This window comes from Capra hircus, chromosome 1, assembly GCF_001704415.2.
Source record: "Capra hircus breed San Clemente chromosome 1, ASM170441v1, whole genome shotgun sequence".
Taxonomy (NCBI): domain Eukaryota; kingdom Metazoa; phylum Chordata; class Mammalia; order Artiodactyla; family Bovidae; genus Capra; species Capra hircus.
The window spans coordinates 126223120-126244782 of NC_030808.1; the positions used below are offsets into that span (position 1 = coordinate 126223120).

A 21663-nucleotide genomic window follows, 5' to 3' on the forward strand; every position below is an offset into this window, starting at 1 on the left:
TCTTTTATTCCTCAAAGGTAACTAAAAAAAGAGTTGCAAACAAAAAGAACTTTGAGAATAAGGAGGCCCAGAGTTATCAAGTCACCCCGCTTCACACTAGCCAGTCAGCATCTTCTGATGTCACCAAAGGAATTCCACAGGAGACTTCATCAGCTTCCTTACCATCTTCTCAGATCCCTCAACCTGCATCTTCTTTTCAAGTTGCAGCTGCCTCCCCAGGCCATAGTATGCCTCACCAGAAGTCGGCACCAAGCTCTTCAAGAAGAAAATCAAGAAAACTGGCTGTCAATTTTGGCGTTTCTAAACCTGAATAAATTTGGTACTTGGAATTAAATTTCTTTCCTTTCCTCCCACCTTTTTATAAATCCATACCTGTGTCTCACAAGAAATTACAATGTACTATTTTAAAACAATACATTTCAATTAAATTTTTTAATTTTCTAGTGGCCAGGCACTTTTCATGCTATTTAAAAGACTGTAAATCAAATTGTGCATCTTAAGTATGTACAATTTGTTTTACATCAATTATACCTCAATAAAGCTGTAAAAAAAAAAAAAACAAACTAAAACCTTGTGTTAAAATACTATCAGTGGACTGAGCATTCACATGTACCACTCTAACCATTGGCCTTGTTATTAAAAGCATCCTGAACTATGAATTAGACATGGTACTGCAATAATAATAAACTTTTTTTTTACACTATCATTGAGGGATAATTAAATGGAGCATGAAAATTGGGCCTCAAGTATAATTTACTGAATGTAGATTTTATTTCTCTTTTTAATGATGTAATAGAATTGTCAGGAGAGTTGCGCTTATTTATAGGTATTTTAACTTATGTTCTGTTATCTCTGAGGGTCCTTTAGACCTGTTGTGACGTAATCACATTGTGCTGGTGCTGCCAGTTTTGCTTTATTCTCCATTTTGTACCAAAGCAATTTCAGAATACTGATCAGAATATTTCATTTAACTGCTTAGAACTATACATAGTGATCTAGATTTGAGGAAATAATTACAATTTTTTAGATTATTCAAGAACCAGCATTAGTTAACCTCTAATAAAAAATTAAGTTTCAAAATCTACAGGGTATAATGATTACAGATTAATCTTCTGATAGAAGTACAAAATATTAATCATGTCATTAATTAAAATGTGTTATCCTTTTGTTTAGCTTTTTACTTGCTTACTTAAACATACACGACAGCTCCATTGTTGATCCATGTGTAGCCTTTCCTGGGACAATGAAATTCTAAATTTTTAAAAATGCCAAGGTTTGCACAGGCACAATTAGTATATAATATGCATTATTTACATGACAAATGCCCGTCCTTGTTCTCTTTCCATACTTTTAGCTTTATGCTGAACTGTGCAGTGACTCTGGCATTTTGTCTGTACGTGTCATGTGTGGGTGTATGTTATTCAATCTGTGGCTGTTGAAATTATATCAGAGTTTATGAAAATTTCTCAGCGGTACCAGGGCCTGGATTTATATACATATATATATATATATATATTTATGCTTTAGTTTTTGTGATATGCTTATATTTTTAAGGAAGTAAGTTATCATACTTTTTTAAAAGTATTTTAAAAGTAGGAACCACAATCTTTGTATGGAGCTGCTTATTATTATATCTAGTTTCATTTGGGTCATTGAAAACTCTGCCTTGAGTCTTAGTCTGTTTGTCTTTTAAAACGCTAGTATTGAGTTAAATGGATTTCGTTCTCTAACTGCTAAATGTTAAGAGTTTCTCCAAATGTTAATAAGATATTTGTATATTAGTAGTGCCTTTAGTATGAAATAAGTGTTCATTATTTGTCATTTATGATAGTCATGTGAGTTTCTGTGATTTTATTTTCTATTAATTTTCCTAGATTCAGATGTTCGTTGGTTCCCAGCATTTCATTTTTGGGAATACATGTTTCTCTGTAGTAGGATCTAAAGTAATGAGGCTCAAGTAATTCTCAGAGTTTGTCCTTTTTGCCTCACAAAGTAATTTTTTTTTAATGGAAATACAAAAAAAAAGTTGAATTGTGACAATAAGATTATGTTAACCTCTACTACTTTAGAGTGTATATTTTCCACCTTATGTAACTATACAAACTCCAGCATTCAAGAATTGCCTCACTCATCATTTCTCTGTAACCACCCTATATAAACAGTGTACAGCCCACATCTTTATTTAAGCACCGAAGGAGCACATGCCATCTTCCAAAAACTTCAAGAGAAACTTTGATAAGCATAGTGCCACAACCCATATAAGGGGGTTTCCTCAATATTCAAACAAAGCAAACTGACAGTTCTAGATGGAGAGGCAGTAAGTGTTTTCTTTTCATTCTTCTCCTAAAGCAACTCAAGACTAAAAAGAGATTAAAATGGAGAGAAATCCATAGTGACCAGATAGTGTCATGCATTCATCTGTATTTTCTTCACCTTGTACACCTATTCCAGAGATGGGCCTGAGAGCAATAGATGAGATCCTCATCTATTGCATCCTGAGATCCTCTCTGGAGAGGATGTAAGAAGCAGAGACTGTCTCATGACAGTCTTGAGGAGTCTAGATCCACTGATAAATTTGGGAAACTTACAGTTTTTCCTTTGTGGATGGCACAGGCTCAGACTGTCCCAAAATTTAGAAATATGCCCATTCAACTGTTGAAACTGTTGTGGACTGTGTGTGGAAACCATGGACTGTGTAGGGCACAGAAGAGCAGGTTCCCCAAGATGCTTCATGTTTCCACATCACAAGAGCAGTTTAATCTGTTTAAACTTTCCTCTCCTTACTAAAACATTATTTCTAGATAACCTTGTTCAATAAAGTTGGTTTTGTTTGTTTTTTTTTTTTGAGCAGATTAAGTGAATTGTGAAGCTTGGTCCTTTCAGTCCTTTTCACCATTTCCAATACATTACCTGAGTCTTATAATTTTACAGATAACACTGTATTAATTGATTTAAACATCATGCAGACTCATGTCTTTAACATCTGAGACTCAGTTGCCTGAAAAATTAATTTCACCTCTATGTGTACTTTGGTTTCAATTGAAGACTTTCCTTGCTGTTCAGAGGGATAAGTAGTTCTTTTAGAACTGAAAAACAAAAGTTTGATCTTTCTTTTCCTATTGGTGGGAGAGATGAGGAACTCTTGCTGCGGGTTTTGTTGTTTGTTTCCTTTTTCATGATCAGGTACTTGCTTTGGTTTTAAACTGATATTTTTCAAACTAATCTGGATTTGGGAGGAGAGGCAGATAGGGAGGCAGTTGGAAGGAGACCAGTTAAATAAGACCTGTCCTTCACTGCATTTTCAGACTGTACTCTTCCTAGCTCAAGGACGTAGATGAACTGAAGTGATTTATTTCCTCACTTTTAAATCATCTGTTCTATTTGTACTAGTAAATCATACATTATCATAGTGATTGTCTAGTTTAAGAGAGCTAGAATTCTCCCCCTCCCCACTAAAGTTCATTCTAATATGCTTCATTTCATTGTCCAGAGCCTCTTTTTTTTAAAGCCACTATGTATAGTTTCCCAGCTTTTTGAGCTTGCTATATTTCTTAGTACCATCTTGTTTCCAAATCATGTTTTTACTGGGGAGGGGAATTCATTTATTGGAGAGAAATGACAGACATTCTCTACCTCTGAAAAAAAAAAAAAAGAATCACAGAAGTCCCCTTATCATTTTTCTAGAGAGTGACAGAACTTAAACTGGCAGTGTTCTTTCTGTACATCTTATAAGCTTTGCCAGTGAAGCAGTCTTTTTTGCTGGAGCTTCCTTTCCTAGTTAGGATAATGCTTAAAAATGCTAGAAATGAATATGTTTCAGACAGAGCTGGCTGATATTTCCCTCAGATTGCTCCATCTTCTGCCAGGGAGCAGTTAAGAGACCATGACGATCAGAACGAAGGCAGGCTGGAGTTTCACTGGCTTATCTCCAACACCACTGATGCGTCTTTTAGAGAGAGGAAAACAGAAAATAGTCTTGATAGTTAAGAATATCAGAAATCCATAGCTGCTTTTGTGTTTGTTTGTGTGTTTCAGTGAACCAACAATAATGCCTTGCTCAATCAATGCATTCAGCCATCTCAAGTGCAATTCGTGATGGAGACTCTGGTTTCCAGTAGATAAAGTTTTACATATTTAAACCTATAAAAATTAATTTTTTTCCAACAATACACCTATTGCTGTTATTTCAGCAGTTGACGTACTAGTAAATTGCCAAGGCCAAATAATTAAATGCCTGTAGATGTTTTAGTGATCCAACCAAATCTTCATACTGTTTTTCTCATGAAGTAATACGAGTGATTTTTTTGTTTGTTTTGAAATTTAGGGGCTTTTTTGGCCTTAAGTCTCATATTTTCTTTTGCCTGCATCCAATTGCTTCTTTGAGTGTTTGCATCTATTTTGATATCTGAGTAATAGTGTACTGTATCATCAACATGTTCAGCATTTTTTTCATTTAAACAATATAAGTAAGTATAATTCATACATAGAGATCTTAACTCTTTTTTTCCCCTCACATAAGTATTTTATAAGTAACTGGAATTTTTCATTAGATCTTATACAGAGCAGTATTTTATTAAAAATTCAAAAGGGAAGATTTTATGTGCTCATTTTGTAGCTTTTGTTTTTTAAATATCTATACATTGTCTGCAATTAAAGTGTTTTCAACTTGCATTGGAATGGACTCCAAATGTATTTTTGTGTTAAACTGTACATTTGTAGATTTTTGGCATGAAGTTAGCCTCAAAATGTTGTGCAAAAGGATTTTAAAATATGAGTCACTGAAAGAGTTTAAACATCTATACATGTTAAATGCTATATGGATTTTAATTAAACATTTGAGAATGATTTCATAAGCTTTTGTTCTTGTATGTTTGCAGTGATATTAAAAATGGATTACAGGATTCACTTAAACCTCATATCCTTCTATATTGGTATTTGAATCTGTGTCAATTAGCACAAAATTGACAGCATGATTGGTGGAGAAAGTCTGAACTGCAGATTTTGATGGCCACAGTTCAGATCCTGGCTCTGCCTCTAATTGTAAATATGTCATTATATTAGGATTGGCAAGTTATATAATGCCTATGCCTCAGTTTCTTCATGTCCTAAAGGAAGAAAACAACACCCCTTGTATGGTAGTATATTTAAAGCACTGGGTACTTAGTGCCAATTTTTTTACTTGAAAATCAATAAACAAATCAAAATCCTCTCAAGTTAGCTTAAGAAAAGGAAATTTGTTGTAAGAATTCGGGACTGTCTCAGAGAATCCAATCCAGGAAGTACAACGAGGCTTCTTAGAAACTGAACCTTAACTGAGGTGTTACTTTCAAATGCACACTCTTTCTCTCCATGGGGCCATGGGCTCTGAGATGTGGCCCTCTGCAGATCAGGTCTTTGTTCCAGCATCTGCAGTTGGGGATGGGGCAGGGCACCTTGAGGGGCTACCACTACTGGACTGTGGGTTGTTGAGGAAACCTGGACCTCTCAAAGGCAGGCTGTTCAGCAACCACATTCTGAGCTGGCAATCAGTCCTTACAGTTCATACATAAAAGAAGCTCTGTAAAACAGCTTTGCCCTAATGGTAAGCGGAGCTCACTCTCTGATGTGCCTGCAAACAGCCTTCATACAAGGGTACAAGGGTAATCCCAGTTAAACTCCTTCAGCTTCGGAAATGATTGCCTTTAGAATTTTGAGGTGCTTTATGAAGTCATGTATTCCTACACTTGCAAGAGTCTTAGCCATGTTTCACTGACTTCCTAAATATAGGAACAATAAATAAATATACCTACTAATTATTAAATTTTTATTAAGGATTTAATATCACAGGCCAATATACTACCTGGTCTACAAAGATCATCTCCTTTAATTCTCAGGACCCTACCATGTAGGCAGGTTTCACCTATGCAGTAGTCTGATTCCAAATCCTATGGTCTTTACTTTGCTTTACTCTAAAGCTTAGGCTTTCTAATCTAGTTTCTATACCAATTCTCTCTAGTTTTATTTTAAACATATTATTTCATTCATTTCTTTGCTATTTATTGGTATCTTTTAAGGGTTTAGCTCAGGCATAGAGTTATGAATAAGACCTAGACTTAGTCTTGATCATCCACGAAGTCTAGCAGAGAAGGAACAATTAAACCACCAAGTGTAATACCAGTATAACAAGTACATACAAGAAAGGGATATCTCACAGACGGAAGATTATCAGGGGGTCTTCTAGAGGAGCTGAAACTTAAAGGAGCCAAGTAAGGGAAGGAAACTGATCAGAGCTGAATTGTATATAGTGCAGATTAAGAGGGATCAGAGGAAAAATGGAGGTGAAGGTAGGCATAAGACCGTAACACTGCAAAGCACGCTAAAGTGTCTGAGTTTCAGGCCAAAAGCTTAGTCCAAGCTGTTTTGTTTGGATGTAACAAAATCCCACGTAAAGTAACTCAAGAAAAAAATAAGATGGAGGGAATAGAATCTATTATATGAATGCAGAAAATCTAGAACCAAAAAGCAGAAACATGGCTGAGCTTCATAGGGGCCTGGACCAAGAATAGAAAGCTATCAGAAGATACCTCCCTTCTCTAGTCTCACCTCTGCCTTTCTGTTTAACACTGGGCTTCCGTATTCCCTTTGGACATTGCTTCAGTTCCAGCAACCAGCCTAAGATGAGCATCTCTCCATCTCAACTCTGAATGAGCTAAGTGTGTGTCAGATGTCCATCACCATGTAAGCAAGTAAGATCAACTTACACAATATGGCTGTTGCAGCCCATTCTAAAGAGCTGTGTTCTTTGAAGCAAAAAAAGTCAGGATGTGAGGTACTCCTAAATCCTATTCTCATAACAGCCATCACATGATTTTAAGAAGGGGTTGTTTTCTTTCAAAATGAAAACTGGTGTCATTATAGAGAACAGATTAGAGAGAGTGGAAATCATAGACAAACAGCCGTTTCAGTCATTCAGGAAGAATGATGCAAGCTCACTCTTAGAAACTCCCTATATTGTGTAGCATGTTGGACAGCAAAGAGAAACAGAAACATAGAATCAGAGTTTCCAGCATCACCTTCTCAGGCTGACACATTAATATTTTACCAGAGATTCTCTCTGCAATTCATGGCATATTAGATCTAGAAACAACACAACAAGAGCTCCAAGTCTTCCTGAGAATTACTTTCTCCCACATCCTATCATTAATTATGCTTCTATGAGTATATAGCACTGAAGGTTTGTGCTCCAGGCTTAGTGATAATAACAGTTACTATGTACAGGCTATCCACTAGGTACCATTCACTTTATATAACACTTTCAATCTTTAAAACATAGTATTCAAGCTGGTTTTAGAAAACGCAGAGGAACCAGAGATCAAATTGCCAACATCTGCTGGATCATGGAAAAAGCAAGAGAGTTCCAGAAAAACATCTATTTCTGCTTTATTGACTATGCAAAGCCTTTGTGTGGATCACAATAAACTGTGGAAAATTCTGAAAGAGATGGGAATACCAGACCACCTGAGCTGCCTCTTGAGATATCTGTAAGCAGGCCAGGAAGCAACAGTTAGAATTGGACATGGAACAACAGACTGGTTCCAAATAGGAAAAGGAGTACGTCAAGCCTGTATATTGTCACCCTGCTTATTTAACTTATATGCAGAGTACATCATGAGAAACGCTGGGCTGGGAGAAGCACAAGCTGGAATCAAGATTGCCGGGAGAAATATCAATAACCCCAGATATGCAGATGACACCACCCTTATGGCAGAAAGTGAAGAGGAACTAAAAAGCCTCTTGATGAAAGTGAAAGAGGAGAGTGAAAAAGTTGGCTTAAAGCTCAACATTCAGAAAACGAAGATCATGGCATCTGGTCCCATCACTTCATGGGAAATAGATGGGGAAACAGTGGAAACAGTGTCAGACTTTATTTTTTTGGGCTCCCAAATCACTGCAGATGGTGACTGCAGCCATGAAATTAAAAGACGCTTACTCCTTGGAAGGAAAGTTATGACCAACCTAGATAGTATATTCAAAAGCAGAGACATTACTTTGCCAACAAAGGTCCATCTACTCAAGGCTATGGTTTTTCCAGTAGTCATGTATGGATGTGAGAGTTGGACTGTGAAGAAGGCTGAGCGCCAAAGAATTGATGCCTTTGAACTGTGGTGTTGGAGAAGACTCTTGAGAGTCCCTTGGACTGCAAGGAGATCCAACCAGTCCATTCTAAAGGAGATCAGCCCTGGGATTTCTTTGGAAGGAAGATGCTAAAGCTGAAACTCCAGTATTTTGGCCACCTCATGCGAAGAGTAGACTCATTGGAAAAGACTGATGCTGGGAGGGATTGGGGGCAGGAGAAGAAGGGGACGACAGAGGATGAGATGGCTGGATGGCATCACTGACTTGATGGACATGAGTCTGAGTGAACTCCGGGAGTTGGTGATGGACAGGGAGGCCTGGCGTGCTGCGATTCATGGGGTCGCAAAGAGTCGGACATGACTGAGCGACTGAACTGAACTGAACTGAACTGAACATAAAAATAGTATTAACTCATTTCACAAATAAGGAAAGGTTGGTGATGGACAGGGAGGCCTGGCGTGCTGCGATTCATGGGGTCGCAAAGAGTCAGACATGACTGAGCGACTGAACTGAACTGAACTGAAGGCATTTTATGAAACAATAGGTATCTTTGAAAATGGGTGATGTTATTGACCTGACCCCATTGAATTAGGGTCAGTTTTCTCAGGTACAACAATGATACTGCAGTTAAGTAGGAGATGTTCATAATCTTGGAAGTTGCAAGCCGTTGTATTTAGGGGTGAAATGTCATATATCTGCCTCCCACTTTCAGATGGTCTGGCATAAAGTAAGTATAGAAAAAGATGGAGCATGGTCAGATGTCAGCAAGAGCCCTTTAGATGAGGACTATTCAGGTATGAATGCTGACTACTATTCTTTCAACTCTTCTGCAGATTGAAAAGAAAAAATTTTAAGTACTTCTGAGGAGGGACAAATGTGAGGATGAGTGGGCTGCTGTTTCATAAACAAGCCTTTTTGAACATGAACTCTATCTACACAGTACATGTTAAACCTTGAGAAAAAGTAACAAAATAAAATTGGGCAAAGTCAACAGGAGAAACATTACAATTTGGGGAAATGTCATTTGGAAATTAGTACTTGTTAAGTCTGACCAAAAGATGATGCTGTTAAAGTGCTGCACTCAATATACCAGCAAATTTGGAAAACTCCAGTCCTGGCTGCAGGACTGGAAAAGGTCAATTTTCATTCCAATCCCAAAGAAGGGCAATGCCAAAGAATGTGCAAACTACCACACAATTGCACTCATCTCACATGCTAGTAAAGTAATGCTCAAAATTCTCCAAGCCAGGCTTCAATAGTACATGAACCATGAATTTCCATATGTTCAAGCTGGATTTAGAAAAGGCAGAGGAACAAGAGATGAATTGCCAACATCCGTTTGATCATAGAGAAAGCAAAAGAATTCCAGAAAAACATCTACTGCTTTATTGACTACGCCAAAGCCTTTGACTGTGTGGATCACCACAAACTGTGGAAAATTCTGAAAGAAATGGGAATACCAGACCACCTGACATGCCTCCTGAGAAATTTGTATGGATGTCAAGAAGCAAAAGTTAGAACCAGACATGGAACAATGGACAGGTTCCAAATCAGGAAAGGGGTACATCAAGGCTGTATATTGTCACCCTGCTTATTTAATTTATATACAGAGTACATTATGAGAAATGCCAGGCTGGATGAAGCACAAGCTGGAATCAAGATTGCCAGGAGAAATATCAATAACCTCAGACACCCAGCTGATACCACCCCTATGGCAGAAAATGAACAGGAACTAAAGAGTCTCTTAAGGAAAGTGAAAGAGAAGAGTGAAAAAGCGGGCTTAAAACTCAATATTCAGAAAACGAAGATCATGGCATCCGGTCCCGTCACTTCATGGCAAATAGATGGGGGAACAATGGAAACAGTGACAGACTTTCTTTTCTTGGACTCTAAAATCACTGATGATGGTGACTGCAGCCATGAAATTAAAAGACACTTACTCCTTGGAAGAAAAATTATGACCAACCCAGATAGTATATTCAAAGGCAGAGACATTACTTTGCCGACAAATGTCCATCTAGTCAAGGCTATGGTTTTTCCAGTAGTCATATATGGATGTGACAGTTGGACCGTCAAGAAAGCTGTGTGCTGAAGAATTGATGCTTTTGAACTGTGGTGTTGGATAAGATGCTTGAGAGTCCCTTGGACTGCAAGGATATCAAACCGGGTAATCTTAAAGGAAATCAGTCCTTAATATTCATTGGAAGGACTGATGCTGAAGCTGAAACTCCAATACTTTGGCTACCTGATGTGAATAACTGACTCACTAGGAAAGACCCTCATGCTGGGAAAGATTGAAAGCAGGAGGAGAAGGGGATGACAGAGGATGAGATGGTTGGATGGCATCACCGACTTGATGGACATGAGTTTCCGCAAGTTCCAGGAGTGTGTGATGAACATGGAAGCCTGGCATCCTTTAGTCCATAGGGTCGCAAAGAGTTGGACACAACTGAGCAACTGAACTGAACTATAGTTTGGCCAAGAAAGAATAGCAGGTGAGTTTTAGGGCTAAAACTTGCCTGGAGAACCTCTCAGCCTGCTTCATCCATTGCAGAGATTGATAAAGTGAGGCTAAGAGGAGTTGAGTGACTTGCCCAAGGTCACACACTGACAAAGCAGCAGGGCCAGGTCTAGGATCACCACACATCTGCTTCAGGAACCTTTCCTCTATGGATCATGAATCGGCCATCTTCTATTGTATAGTATTACTGCATAGTGAGCACACAACTCAGCAGCAATCTGTGCGCTTTCTCAAGAAAGATGACAGCAACAGATGTGAAAGGGCAGGAAGAGGGAAAACCAGGAGGCTGCAAAGACCATCGTTGGATACTGGCTGGTAGGGAAATGGAGACTGACCATGAAGAGTAGTTACCCTCAGGCAGTAAAGGATCCATTCCACCAAATTAGAGGGTTTCATCAGTTCACGGTGTAATTGGCCATTAAAGCCTAGTAATTGATCCTAAGAAGCTTGACTCCGAAGGTTTGTCCCAGCTGTCAAAAGGCCATGCAGTCCAGATAGACAAAGAAGCTTTGTAACAACTCTTGGTGATCACTGAGATTTTTAGACAAAGAGAAACAGTTCTTAGAATTTGGGGTACTTGGCTAGTTTTAAAGAATATTTGTCCAATTTTCTTGCGAAGTTTTAAGACTCCAGACAATAAGGGTGGGTTTGACAACATATATTTTATTATTTTCTCCAATATCTTTATTTTGTTAAGTTTATTTATTTCCTTATTTGGTGCACTGAGTCTTAGTCACCATGTGCAGGGTGTTTTAGTTACATGTGGGATCTAGTTCCGTGACCAGGGATGGAACCTTGGCCCCCTGCATTGGGAAGGTGCAGTCTTAGCCACTGGACCACCAGGGAAGTCCTTCCTGTATCTTACTATAAAAAGTTTCCAAACATACATAAAAGTTAAAAAATAACTTCTGAACATTCATATACACATCACCTGATTCTACCATTAATATTTTACTATGCATCAGTCCATCTCTCTTTCCATTTACCAATCCATCTTATTGTTGTAGGCATTTCAACATAAGTTGCAGATGTTAGTATGTCTCCCCCAAACACTTCAGCATGCATATCACTAACTGGAATTCAATATTTTATGGTTCATTTTTGTTTCTCTACAAGTAAAATTTCCATGAAATGTACAAATCTTTTTTTTTTTTTTACTTTATTTTACTTTACAATACTGTATTGGTTTTGCCATACATTGACATGAATCCACCACGGGTGTACATGCGTTCCCAAACATGAACCCCCCTCCCACCTCCCTCCTCATAACATCTCTCTGGGTCATCAAATGTACAAATCTTAAGTGGGCTGTGAGGTCTGACAAACAGTAAACAGTGCAGTGTAAATCATCACCAAGATACAGAACAGGAACATCACACACAGGAAATTCCCTCGCGCCCTTTCCCAATAAATTCCCAAGTACCAAGAGGCACCCATTATTCTGAAAATTTTTCACCAAAAATAAATTGTGTCAGCTCTAGAACTTTATGTCAACAGAAAAATACAGTATGTTTTCTTTAAAAGAAAAAAACTGAAGTAAAGTTTAAAAAACTGAAGTATAGTGCTCGCTTCGGCAGCACATATACTAAAATTGGAACGATACAGAGAAGATTAGCATGGCCCCTGCGCAACGATGACATGCAAATTCGTGAAGCGTTCCATATTTTTTTCATGTCAATGTATGGCAAAACCAATACAGTATTGTAAAGTAAAATAAAGTAAAAAAAAAAATTAAAAAAATAAAAGAAAAGAAAAAAAACAAGTATAAACAATATTATTAGTTTCAGGTATATAAATATAGGGATTCAATAGAGTATACACGTTTTATGCTAGGTTTCTTTTACTCAGTGTTTTAGGATTCATTCATGTTATTGTGTATATCAATAGTTTGCTTCTCTTTATTTCTCAATAGCAGTCCATTGTGAGAAGAACATAGTTTGAGATTTATTCTCCAACTGATAAACAGCTGATCTGTTTCCAGTTTGGGGTTCTTATGAATAAAGCTATTATGAATGTCTTTGTACAAGTCTTTTTGTAGACATTTGTTTTCATTTATCTTGAGTAAATACCTAAGAATGGAATTTGTGGGTCATAGGATATGCATACATTTAGTAACATAAGGAACTGTAAGACTTTTTTCCAAGTGGTCATACCATCTCACCATCCATGGGTGAGAATTCAATTTATCCCACATGTCCACCAAACTTTGTCTTATTCATCTTTAATATTAGCCATTCTGTTGGAGTATAGAGTATTATTTATTCTGTGATAAATGCATTAATACCATTAAAGTCAGTCTTTTTTCTTTTTGACCCCGTGAAGTACGGGATCTTAGTTCCCTGACCAGGGATTGAACCCACAGTCCCTGCATTAGAGGCGAAGTCAACCAATGGACTGCCAGGGAATTCTCAGAGTCAATCTAGTTATAGAAAAAAAGTGTACCCTCAAAGAAGTTAAGACTTTCTTTTCTTGCACTCACAGGAATTGACATACTTTAAAACATGTACCTTTAGCCTCTCTTTCTCTTTTTTTTGACTTGGTCTTATTTTTTGTCTTGTAGTTTTTTAAAAATGTGGTAACATACACTAAGCACACACACACATAACCAAATTTACCATTCACCATTTTAACAATTTAAAAGTATACAACACAGTGGTTTTAAGTACATGTCTGATGCTAGGCATCCACTACTGTGGGTAGCTGCAGAAGTTTTCCATCAGCCCAAATGGAAACCCTACTTGTCACTTTCCCTCTCCTTCCTCATGGCCCCTGGCAGCCACAAAGTTGATTTTCATCTCTATGGACTTTCCTATTCTGGATATTCATGAAAACAGGGTAATAATTACAAGACATTAAGTATAACTATAGATTCTTTGGATGACAGGACAGAACACAAAGACACTCTGAGTAGAGGAAAGGCAGAACACTTGGTTACTTCCCTAGCTGAGAGAAGGCTTTTTCCCTAGTTGAGAGAAGGCCTTCTTGAAGGACCAACCTGGGTTTGCATCTGAGACACGGTAGGAAGAGGCTGGAGCTGGAGGAAGCAGCTCACATATAACAAGCAGGGTGAGATTAACTTGATTTTATGGGCTTCCTGGGAATCGGGAATTTTGAAAAATCATGTAGGTCTAAGGAAGAAGAGGTCACCCCTGTTGGGTATCTGGGGACCTCTGGCAACGGGGAATGTGCATATATAGCCCAGGGGTCCCAGAGCCCCAGAAGGAAGTAGTCAGGGTGGAGGCTTAGCAAACCACCCACGAAGAGGAAATAAGAATTTTCACCATGACTTTAAATTGGGTCAAGACACTTGTGAAATATAGTACAGCAACTTTTCATGTCAGGCTTCTTTCATCTAGCACAGTGTTTTCAAGCCTCATCCACGTTGTAGCATGCACCACTACTTCATTCTTTGCTATGACTGAATATGATTCCATTGTATAGATGTACCATATATTTTTTATTCTTTCATCTGTGTAATGGATTTTTGGGTCGTTTCCATCTTTTGGCTATTATGAATAGTGCTGCTATAAACATTCACATACATGTTTTTATTTAAATACTTATGTTCAATTCTTTACAGTATAATTGTAGGAGTGGAATTTCTGGGTGGTAGGTAGAATACTGAGGAATCTCTAAACCGTTCTTCCCAGAGGCTACATGATTTTACATTTCCACCAGAAATGGACAAAGTTCAAATGGCTTCCCTGGTGGCTCAGACGGTAAAGCGTCTGCCCGCAATGCAGGAGACCCAGGTTCGATTCCTGGGTTGGGAAGATCCCCTGGAGAAGGAAATGGCAATCTACTCCAGCACTCTTGCCTGGAAAATACCATGGACGGAGGAGCCTGATAGGCTACAGTCCATGGGGTCGCAAAGAGTCGGACACGACTGAGCGACTTTACTTTTACTATATCCTCACCAACACTTATTATTTTCCCTTTTTAAATTATGACAGTCCTAGTGGGTATGAAGTGGTGCCCCTCTGCAGTTTTGATTTTCATCTCTAACGGCTGAAACTCCAGTACTTTGGCCACCTCATGTGAAGAGTTGACTCATTGGAAAAGACTCTGATGCTGGGAGGGATTGGGGGCAGGAGGAGAAGGGGACGACAGAGGATGAGATGGCTGGATGGCATCACCGACTCGATGGACGTGAGTCTGGGTGAACTCCGGAAGTTGGTGATGGACAGGGAGGCCTGGCGAGCTGCAATTCATGGGGTCGCAAAGAGCTGAACACGACTGAGCGACTGAACTGAACTGAACTGAATGGCTGATAACGGCGAGCACCTCTTCCTGGGCTGGTTAGCCATCTGCATGCTTTCTTTTGAGAGCTGTCAATTCAACTCCTTTGCCCTGTACTAAACTGGGTTGTTTGTCTATCATAACTCCATTAAGCAACTTTTTTTCCCCAAATAATTTCCTCTTATTTTCAATACAAGCATACCTCATAGATAAGAACGGTATTGCAGATTCATTTCCAGACTACCACAGTAAAGCCAAGTATCACAACAAAGGGAGTTATATCAACTTCATGGTTTCTCAGTGCATATACAGGTTATGTTTACACTATATTGTAGACTTTTATGTGTGCAATAGCATTATGACAAAAAACCATGTTCATAGCTCAATTTAAAAATAATGCTGTTGGGAAAATGGTGCTGTTATATATGGTCAATATGAGGCTGCCATAAACCTTCAGTTTGTACAAAATGCAATTTCTACAAAGTATAAACTATAAAGGAAGCCTGTCTGAATTTTAATTCTAACTTAATAAAAGATTAAGGTTTGTTTACTCCAACATCTGGTATTTTTTACAACATGCTTAAACAAATTGTGTGCCTTGTTTACATAAAAGGATCAACTTTTCAGATGACATTATTCTAGTTTTCAGAAAAAGAACTGAATATCCTGATTAGGAGGCATTACATTAAACTGAAATTCAAATCTTATCTTATTATCAAAACAAAAAAGAACTGAATATCCTCATTAGGAGGCATTACATTACACTGAAATTCAAATCTTATCTTATTATCAAAACAGGTAGCAACAACACTATTCTTATAACCAGAGATGTTAAATACAATGGAGAAATGAGTCTCCTCAATTAAACCTCATTAATCCTCCAAATCATATTTTAAATGTGGATAAAATTTCAACAAGCTGTAGCAATGAAAACTGAATTTTAACACTATAAAAATTAATCAAAAACAGGCCTTTGCCACTATAATTCTAGTCAGGTTTTTTTGCCTGCATCAGACAAACTGTATCATAATCAGGAAAATCACAGCCAACATGACCAACTGAAGGATTTAATTTTCACATATATATCAAATTGCAAACACCCAAGCGTCAGGGAACACATGCAAACTAACTTCTGCTGCTGCTGCTGCTGCTGCTAAGTCGCTTCAGTCGTGTCCGACTCTGTGCAACCCCAGAGATGGCAGCCCACCAGGCTCCCCCGTCCCTGGGATTCTCCAGGCAAGAACACCGGAACGGGTTGCCATTTCCTTCTCCAATGCATGAAAGTAAAAAGGGAAAGTGAAGTCGCTCAGTTGTGTCTGACTCCTAGCGACCCCATGGACTGCAGCCTACCAGGCTCCTCTGTCTATGGGATTTTCCAGGCAAGAGTACTGGAGTAGGGTACCACTGCCTTCTCCGAAACTAACATCTAGTAAGTACTAATTGAATTCAACCCGTTTAGGAACCACAGTTTCTCAAAGTGAGAAAAAAGGGCAGGGCAGTCGAATAGACTTTGAACTTTCAAGTGCTAAATAAGTGGCCATAAAACATATAAACAAGAATAAAGTTTATTTAGTCTAGAAACATGAATGCAACTAGGCTTTACATCAATATCTCTTTTTAAAAAAAGTTTCCTTGATCTTAAGGAAATGTTATCTGGAGATCTGCCTTACAGATGAGAAACAGGGCAAGAAAGAATGGACTTCTCTTTCATTTTCACATGTTTCATTTAACATTTTGGTATCCAGTCTGGGAGAGGAAGTTCATAGTGACATATAGGTTGTTTGATGAACCCAAATTTTTCCGTTATAAAAATGTCAATCAATAAATGCAGAAAGAATGATGGAATTTTAAAATATCACCATTTGGCAACCATCTTGATAATTTATTAGAGCCTCCCTAGTGGCTTAAACAGTAAAGAATCTGCCTGCAACTCAGGAAACCCAAGTTTGATCCCTGGGTCAGGAAGATCCCCTGGATGAGGGAATGGCAACCCACTCCAGTATTCTTGCCTGGCATATACCATGGAGAGAGGAGCCTGAAAGGCTACAGGGTTACAAAGAGTTGGACACGACTGAGTGACAAACACTTTCACTTTTTTTTCACTGATTAAAGCAAGGATCATCAATGGATGTTAAACTTAACTAGGTGAAAGTTTGAAGAGTGATAGGATATTTATATTGTCTCAAAGTATCTCCGTATCAGATGTTTATTAACTGCAAAAGACGTTTACTAATTTCAGATTTCTGCATAATGAAGAAATCTGGCACCACATTATCAAGTGACCAACAAACATCATATTAAACTAATGGATACCACATACTTCTTAAGATGATGTGCTGGCAAGCAGGACTGGACTCAGGTGGGAGAAATGAAGCATTTAGGGCTGAGCTTGTACTTGCATGTAGCTAGACTGAATATCTCCTTAAATGTTGTGCACTGGGTACTTCCTCTGCTTTATCCAAGTCCCAGTCCTGTTTAAGATGAGCAAGTTGCTTTTGTGCTGCTCTGGCCCAAAGTGCATAGCCTGAATCAAATCACAAAGAAACATCAGATGAACTCAAAATGAAGGACTCTGGGGACTTCCCTGGTGGTCCAGTGGCTAAGACTCTGTGCTCTGAATCCAGGAGGCCCCAGTTTGATCCAGGCTTCCCTGGTAGCTCAGACAGTAAAGAATCTGTCTGTAATGTAGGAGACACAGGTTTGATCCCTGAGTTGGGAAGATCCCCTGAAGAAGGGAATGGCTTCCCTTCTCCCGTGGAGTGGGAACCCACTCCAGCATTCTTGCCTGGAGAATTCCATGGACAGAGGAGCCTGGTGGGCAACAGTCTGGGGTTGCAAAGAGCTGGACACAACTGAGTGACTAACATACACACACACATACTCCTGTTTGATCCCCTGGTCAGGGCACTAGATTTTACATGCCACAATTAAGACCAGGGGCTGCCAAATACATATTATACATAGAATTTTTAAATTATTTTTAAAATGAAGGACTATCTACCAAATGACTGCCTTATACTTTTCAAAAATGTCAGTGTCTCTAAAGACAAAAACGGAGCAATGGTCCCAAGAGAAAGGAGACTAAAAATTATGACACTGAATGCAACACACGGTGTGGGATTTTCCTTTTCTGTGAGGGGCACTGTTGTGACAATTGGTGACATCTGAATAAGAACACTAAACTAACTAATGGCTTTGTGTACGATGATTATGCAAGAGAATATACTTGTTTTTAGGAAGGTCTGATCCAAGTGGGCATCATGCCAGCAACTTACTTTCAAATGGTTCAGAAAAAAAATATGGGTAAATAGAAAAATAGGAAAAGATAAGCTTAATATGGTAAAATGTTAATGTTTCAGAAATCTGGGTAAAGGGTATATGGGAATTCTTTGTGCTATCTTGTAACTTTTCTGTAAGTCTGAAGCTGTGTCAAAATAATTTTTAAAATCAAATCTCTAATAGGAGAAATTAGGGAGAATAGGAAGAAGGCAACATGTACAAAGCAGCGGTACATTTTCCAGAACTAAAGGCCAGGGCCTCAATCTGAAGGGTCACATCTAAGAAGACCACACATAAGACCAGAACATTGAATTTTAACAGAAAATCTTAAAGGCCCTGGAGAGAAAAGATGGAGTCCCCGCAAAAGAAAGAGAATTAGACTGGCAGCAGATTTCTCATTAGTAATTACAGAAGACAACGAAACAATATTTTCAGAGTGCAAACGGTGTGAAACTAGTATTCTCTACATGTCAAACTATCTTTTAAAAGTGAAGATATATGTTTAGATATTCAGAAACTATGGAGGTTTATTCCTCAAAGATCCTCACTGAAAGAACTACTTGTTGAGCCCTATATCAAGGTCACAGGTGTGGAGCTCTGCAACAGGGTCACAGGATAAAAATTTCTGGAATTGATCAAGCCCCATAGCAACTGTGGCCATGAGCCAATCTAAACCAGCCAGTTCCCTGACCCCGTATTAGGTAAAATACCTACCCTATTACCCAACCTGGGCTTCCCTGGTGGCTCAGAGAAAAAAGAATCTGCCTGCAATGCAGAAGACCTGGGTCAGGAAGATCCCCTGGAGAAAGAAAGGCAACCACTCCAGTATTCTTGCCTGAAGAATTCCATGGACAGAGGAACCTGCCAGACTTCAGTAAATGGGGTCACGAAGAGTCAGACATGACTGAGCAACTAACTCTCACTCATTACCCACCACCCTATTCAGTTCAGTTCAGTTCAGGAGTTCAGTCGTGTCTGACTTTTTGCGACCCCATGAACTGCAGCTCATCAGGCCTCTCTGTCCATTACCAGCTCCCAGAGCCTACCCAAACTCATGCCCATTGAGTCGGTGATGCCATCCAACCATCTCATCCTCTGTCATCCCCTTCCCCTCCTGCCCTCAATCTTTCCCAGCATCAGGGTCTTTTCAAATCAGTCAGCTCTTCACATGAGCTGGCCAAAGTATTGGAGTTTCAGCTTCAGTATCAGTCCTTCCAGTGAACACCCAGGACTGATTTCCTTTAGAATGGACTGGTTGGATCTCTTTGCAGTCCAAGGCCTATAGCATCCTAACCAATCACCTGATGCCAGAATTCCAGTAGGAATTTTGTCTGTCTTAAACAATTGGCTACCAGTCTGCAAAAAGGTTCAGCTCTCCCTTGAGCCAGCCTGCTGTTCTAACCACGTCTCCCTCTCTAATAAACTTTATTCTCCTCTCATTCTGTCTCATGTCTGGAAATTCTTTTCCAAGCGGCTCACGGACCATGACACTACTTACTGGTATAATCTGAGAAAAGGAAACTGGCCTAGAAAGATGAAAAGTGACTGAGATATGAAAAGCACTGCTGGGAAAATAAGATAGTGAAAGTGTTAGTTGCTCAGTCGTGTCCAGCTCTTTGTAACTCCACGGACTGTAGCCTGCCAGGGTCTTCTGTCCATGAAACTCTCCAGGCAAGAATACTGGAGTGGGTTGCCATGCCTTTCTTCAGGGGATCTTCCCGACCTAGGGATCAAACCCGGGTTTCCTGCATTACAGGCAGATTTTTTACAATCTGAGCCACCAGAGAAGCCCAATAAACGCGTTACTAAATCTAAATACAGAGAGACTCAGAGACAGCGAGTGCACATTCCAGCTGAGCTCAGATAAGACAGTCCGCCTTCTTGTTTCACCCTTCATACTGAAAACAGATGTCCCTCCTATAGTCTATTCAGTGCTACATTTTTCACATGCTTGTGCTTTTTGTTGGTGATTTTCTGTTTAAAATGGCCCCAAGTATAGTACTGACATGCTCTGAAGTGCTCTGCAGCCCAGGCAGGCCACAATATACCCTGCAGGGAGAATACGTGTGTTAGATAAGCTTCACTCAGGCATCAATTATAGTGTTGTTGGCTCTAAGTTCAGTGGCAATGAATCAACAATATTAAATAACATGTCTTTAAAAACCGAGCAACTGAGCACACACACGCAAATGGAAACACACATTGAACAAGGTCCTATATTGAGCAGCCATTGCAAATGTGACCAGAAAATGTGGGAGCCTAACCCTGTATTTCCTCTGGGAGAAATGATTCAGTACTGGCCAATTCAGTGTTGGCCATAACCTTACAGAACATAACTACTGCAACTTATGAGAGTCTACTATAATTCTTTTTCAGTTAACTTAGCATCTACTGTTTACTCTTTATGATGTTTTATTTCTTTCTTTACTTTGTGTTCTGAGTTAATTAGATTTTATTCTGAGTTTCATCCTCTTTATTGTTAAAGGATCTATCTTAATATTTAAGCATAAGAGAGTTTATTAAAGCATATTATCTGGAGTTTACAAAACAGGGCTTTTTCTTCCTTGACAGGATAAAATGTAAGTATGCCTACTGAATGTTCTCATTACTAAGAATCATATCAAGCAGTGTGGATTCACTCAAGTCATAGGAATGAATCAGGAATTATCAAGCTATTATGTTTAGCTTTACATAAACATTTCATTTGGTAAAAATCCCTGTCTGTGCTAAGTCACTTCAGTCGTGTCCAACTCTGTGTGACCCCATGGACTGTAGCCCACCAGGCTCCTCTGTCCGTGAGATTCTCCAGGCAAGAACACTGGAGTGGGTTGCCATGCCCTCCTCCAGGGGATCTTCCCCACCCAGGGATCGAACCTGTGTCTCTTATGTCTCCTGCACTGGCACGCAGGTTCTTTACCACTGGAGCAGCCTAGGAAGCTCCAAAACCCCTAGGTTCAAACATCTGGCTCTTATGAACTGGCCATTTCTTTTGGGGATGTGTGCATCTAAAATGACTGAGATCAATCAGCTACATTCAAGAGTTCTGAGTTATATATGTAGATGACATCACTTTATACCAAAGGATTTGGAGTACTGAGTGCAAAAGGGACTTTCGAGGGTGATGGAGACATTTTCTATCTTAATGGTGGTGGTTGCGGTTACGTGGCTGCACGTTTGTCAAAATTCATCGAACTGCACATCTCAATAAATATGACTTTAAAAAAAAGAATCCTGTGGAATCCTGGAAGGAAATAATGCCAGTAGAAGCTAAGCAGTGGAGAGGAGTTTCCTTCTTTATTTTGTCTAATTCTTAGTCAAATGGCTGAGATAGTTTTATTTTTGAAAACTTACCTTAAATCTAGTAACAGCTTGTTTTCCACATTTTCTACCACAGTATCATTCTTTATTTTGGATTTAAAATTGCCTTCTCCCAAAAATTTTCCTCAAAAAACAAAGTTTTATTTGTATCCAAGAGTGTTTTCAGCCGTTCTTGAATGTGGTTTAAATCT

At 39.0% G+C, this 21663-nt stretch overlaps 1 protein-coding gene and 1 non-coding gene across 5 annotated transcripts in view; both read left to right on the forward strand.

Annotated features, from left to right (window-relative positions):
- XRN1 (5'-3' exoribonuclease 1) overlaps positions 1–4846 on the forward strand; it is a 116323-nt gene extending 111477 nt beyond the window's left edge. For all 4 annotated transcript variants that reach the window (XM_018049601.1, XM_018049608.1, XM_005675483.3 and 1 more), the window contains one exon: positions 18–4846. In XM_018049601.1, coding sequence (XP_017905090.1) covers positions 18–314 — 297 coding nt within the window. In that variant the 3' untranslated portion in view covers positions 315–4846. The remainder of the gene's footprint in view (positions 1–17) is intronic.
- Positions 14338–14409, forward strand: TRNAC-GCA. Its single transcript has one exon. It is a non-coding gene; the product is annotated as a tRNA-Cys (tRNA).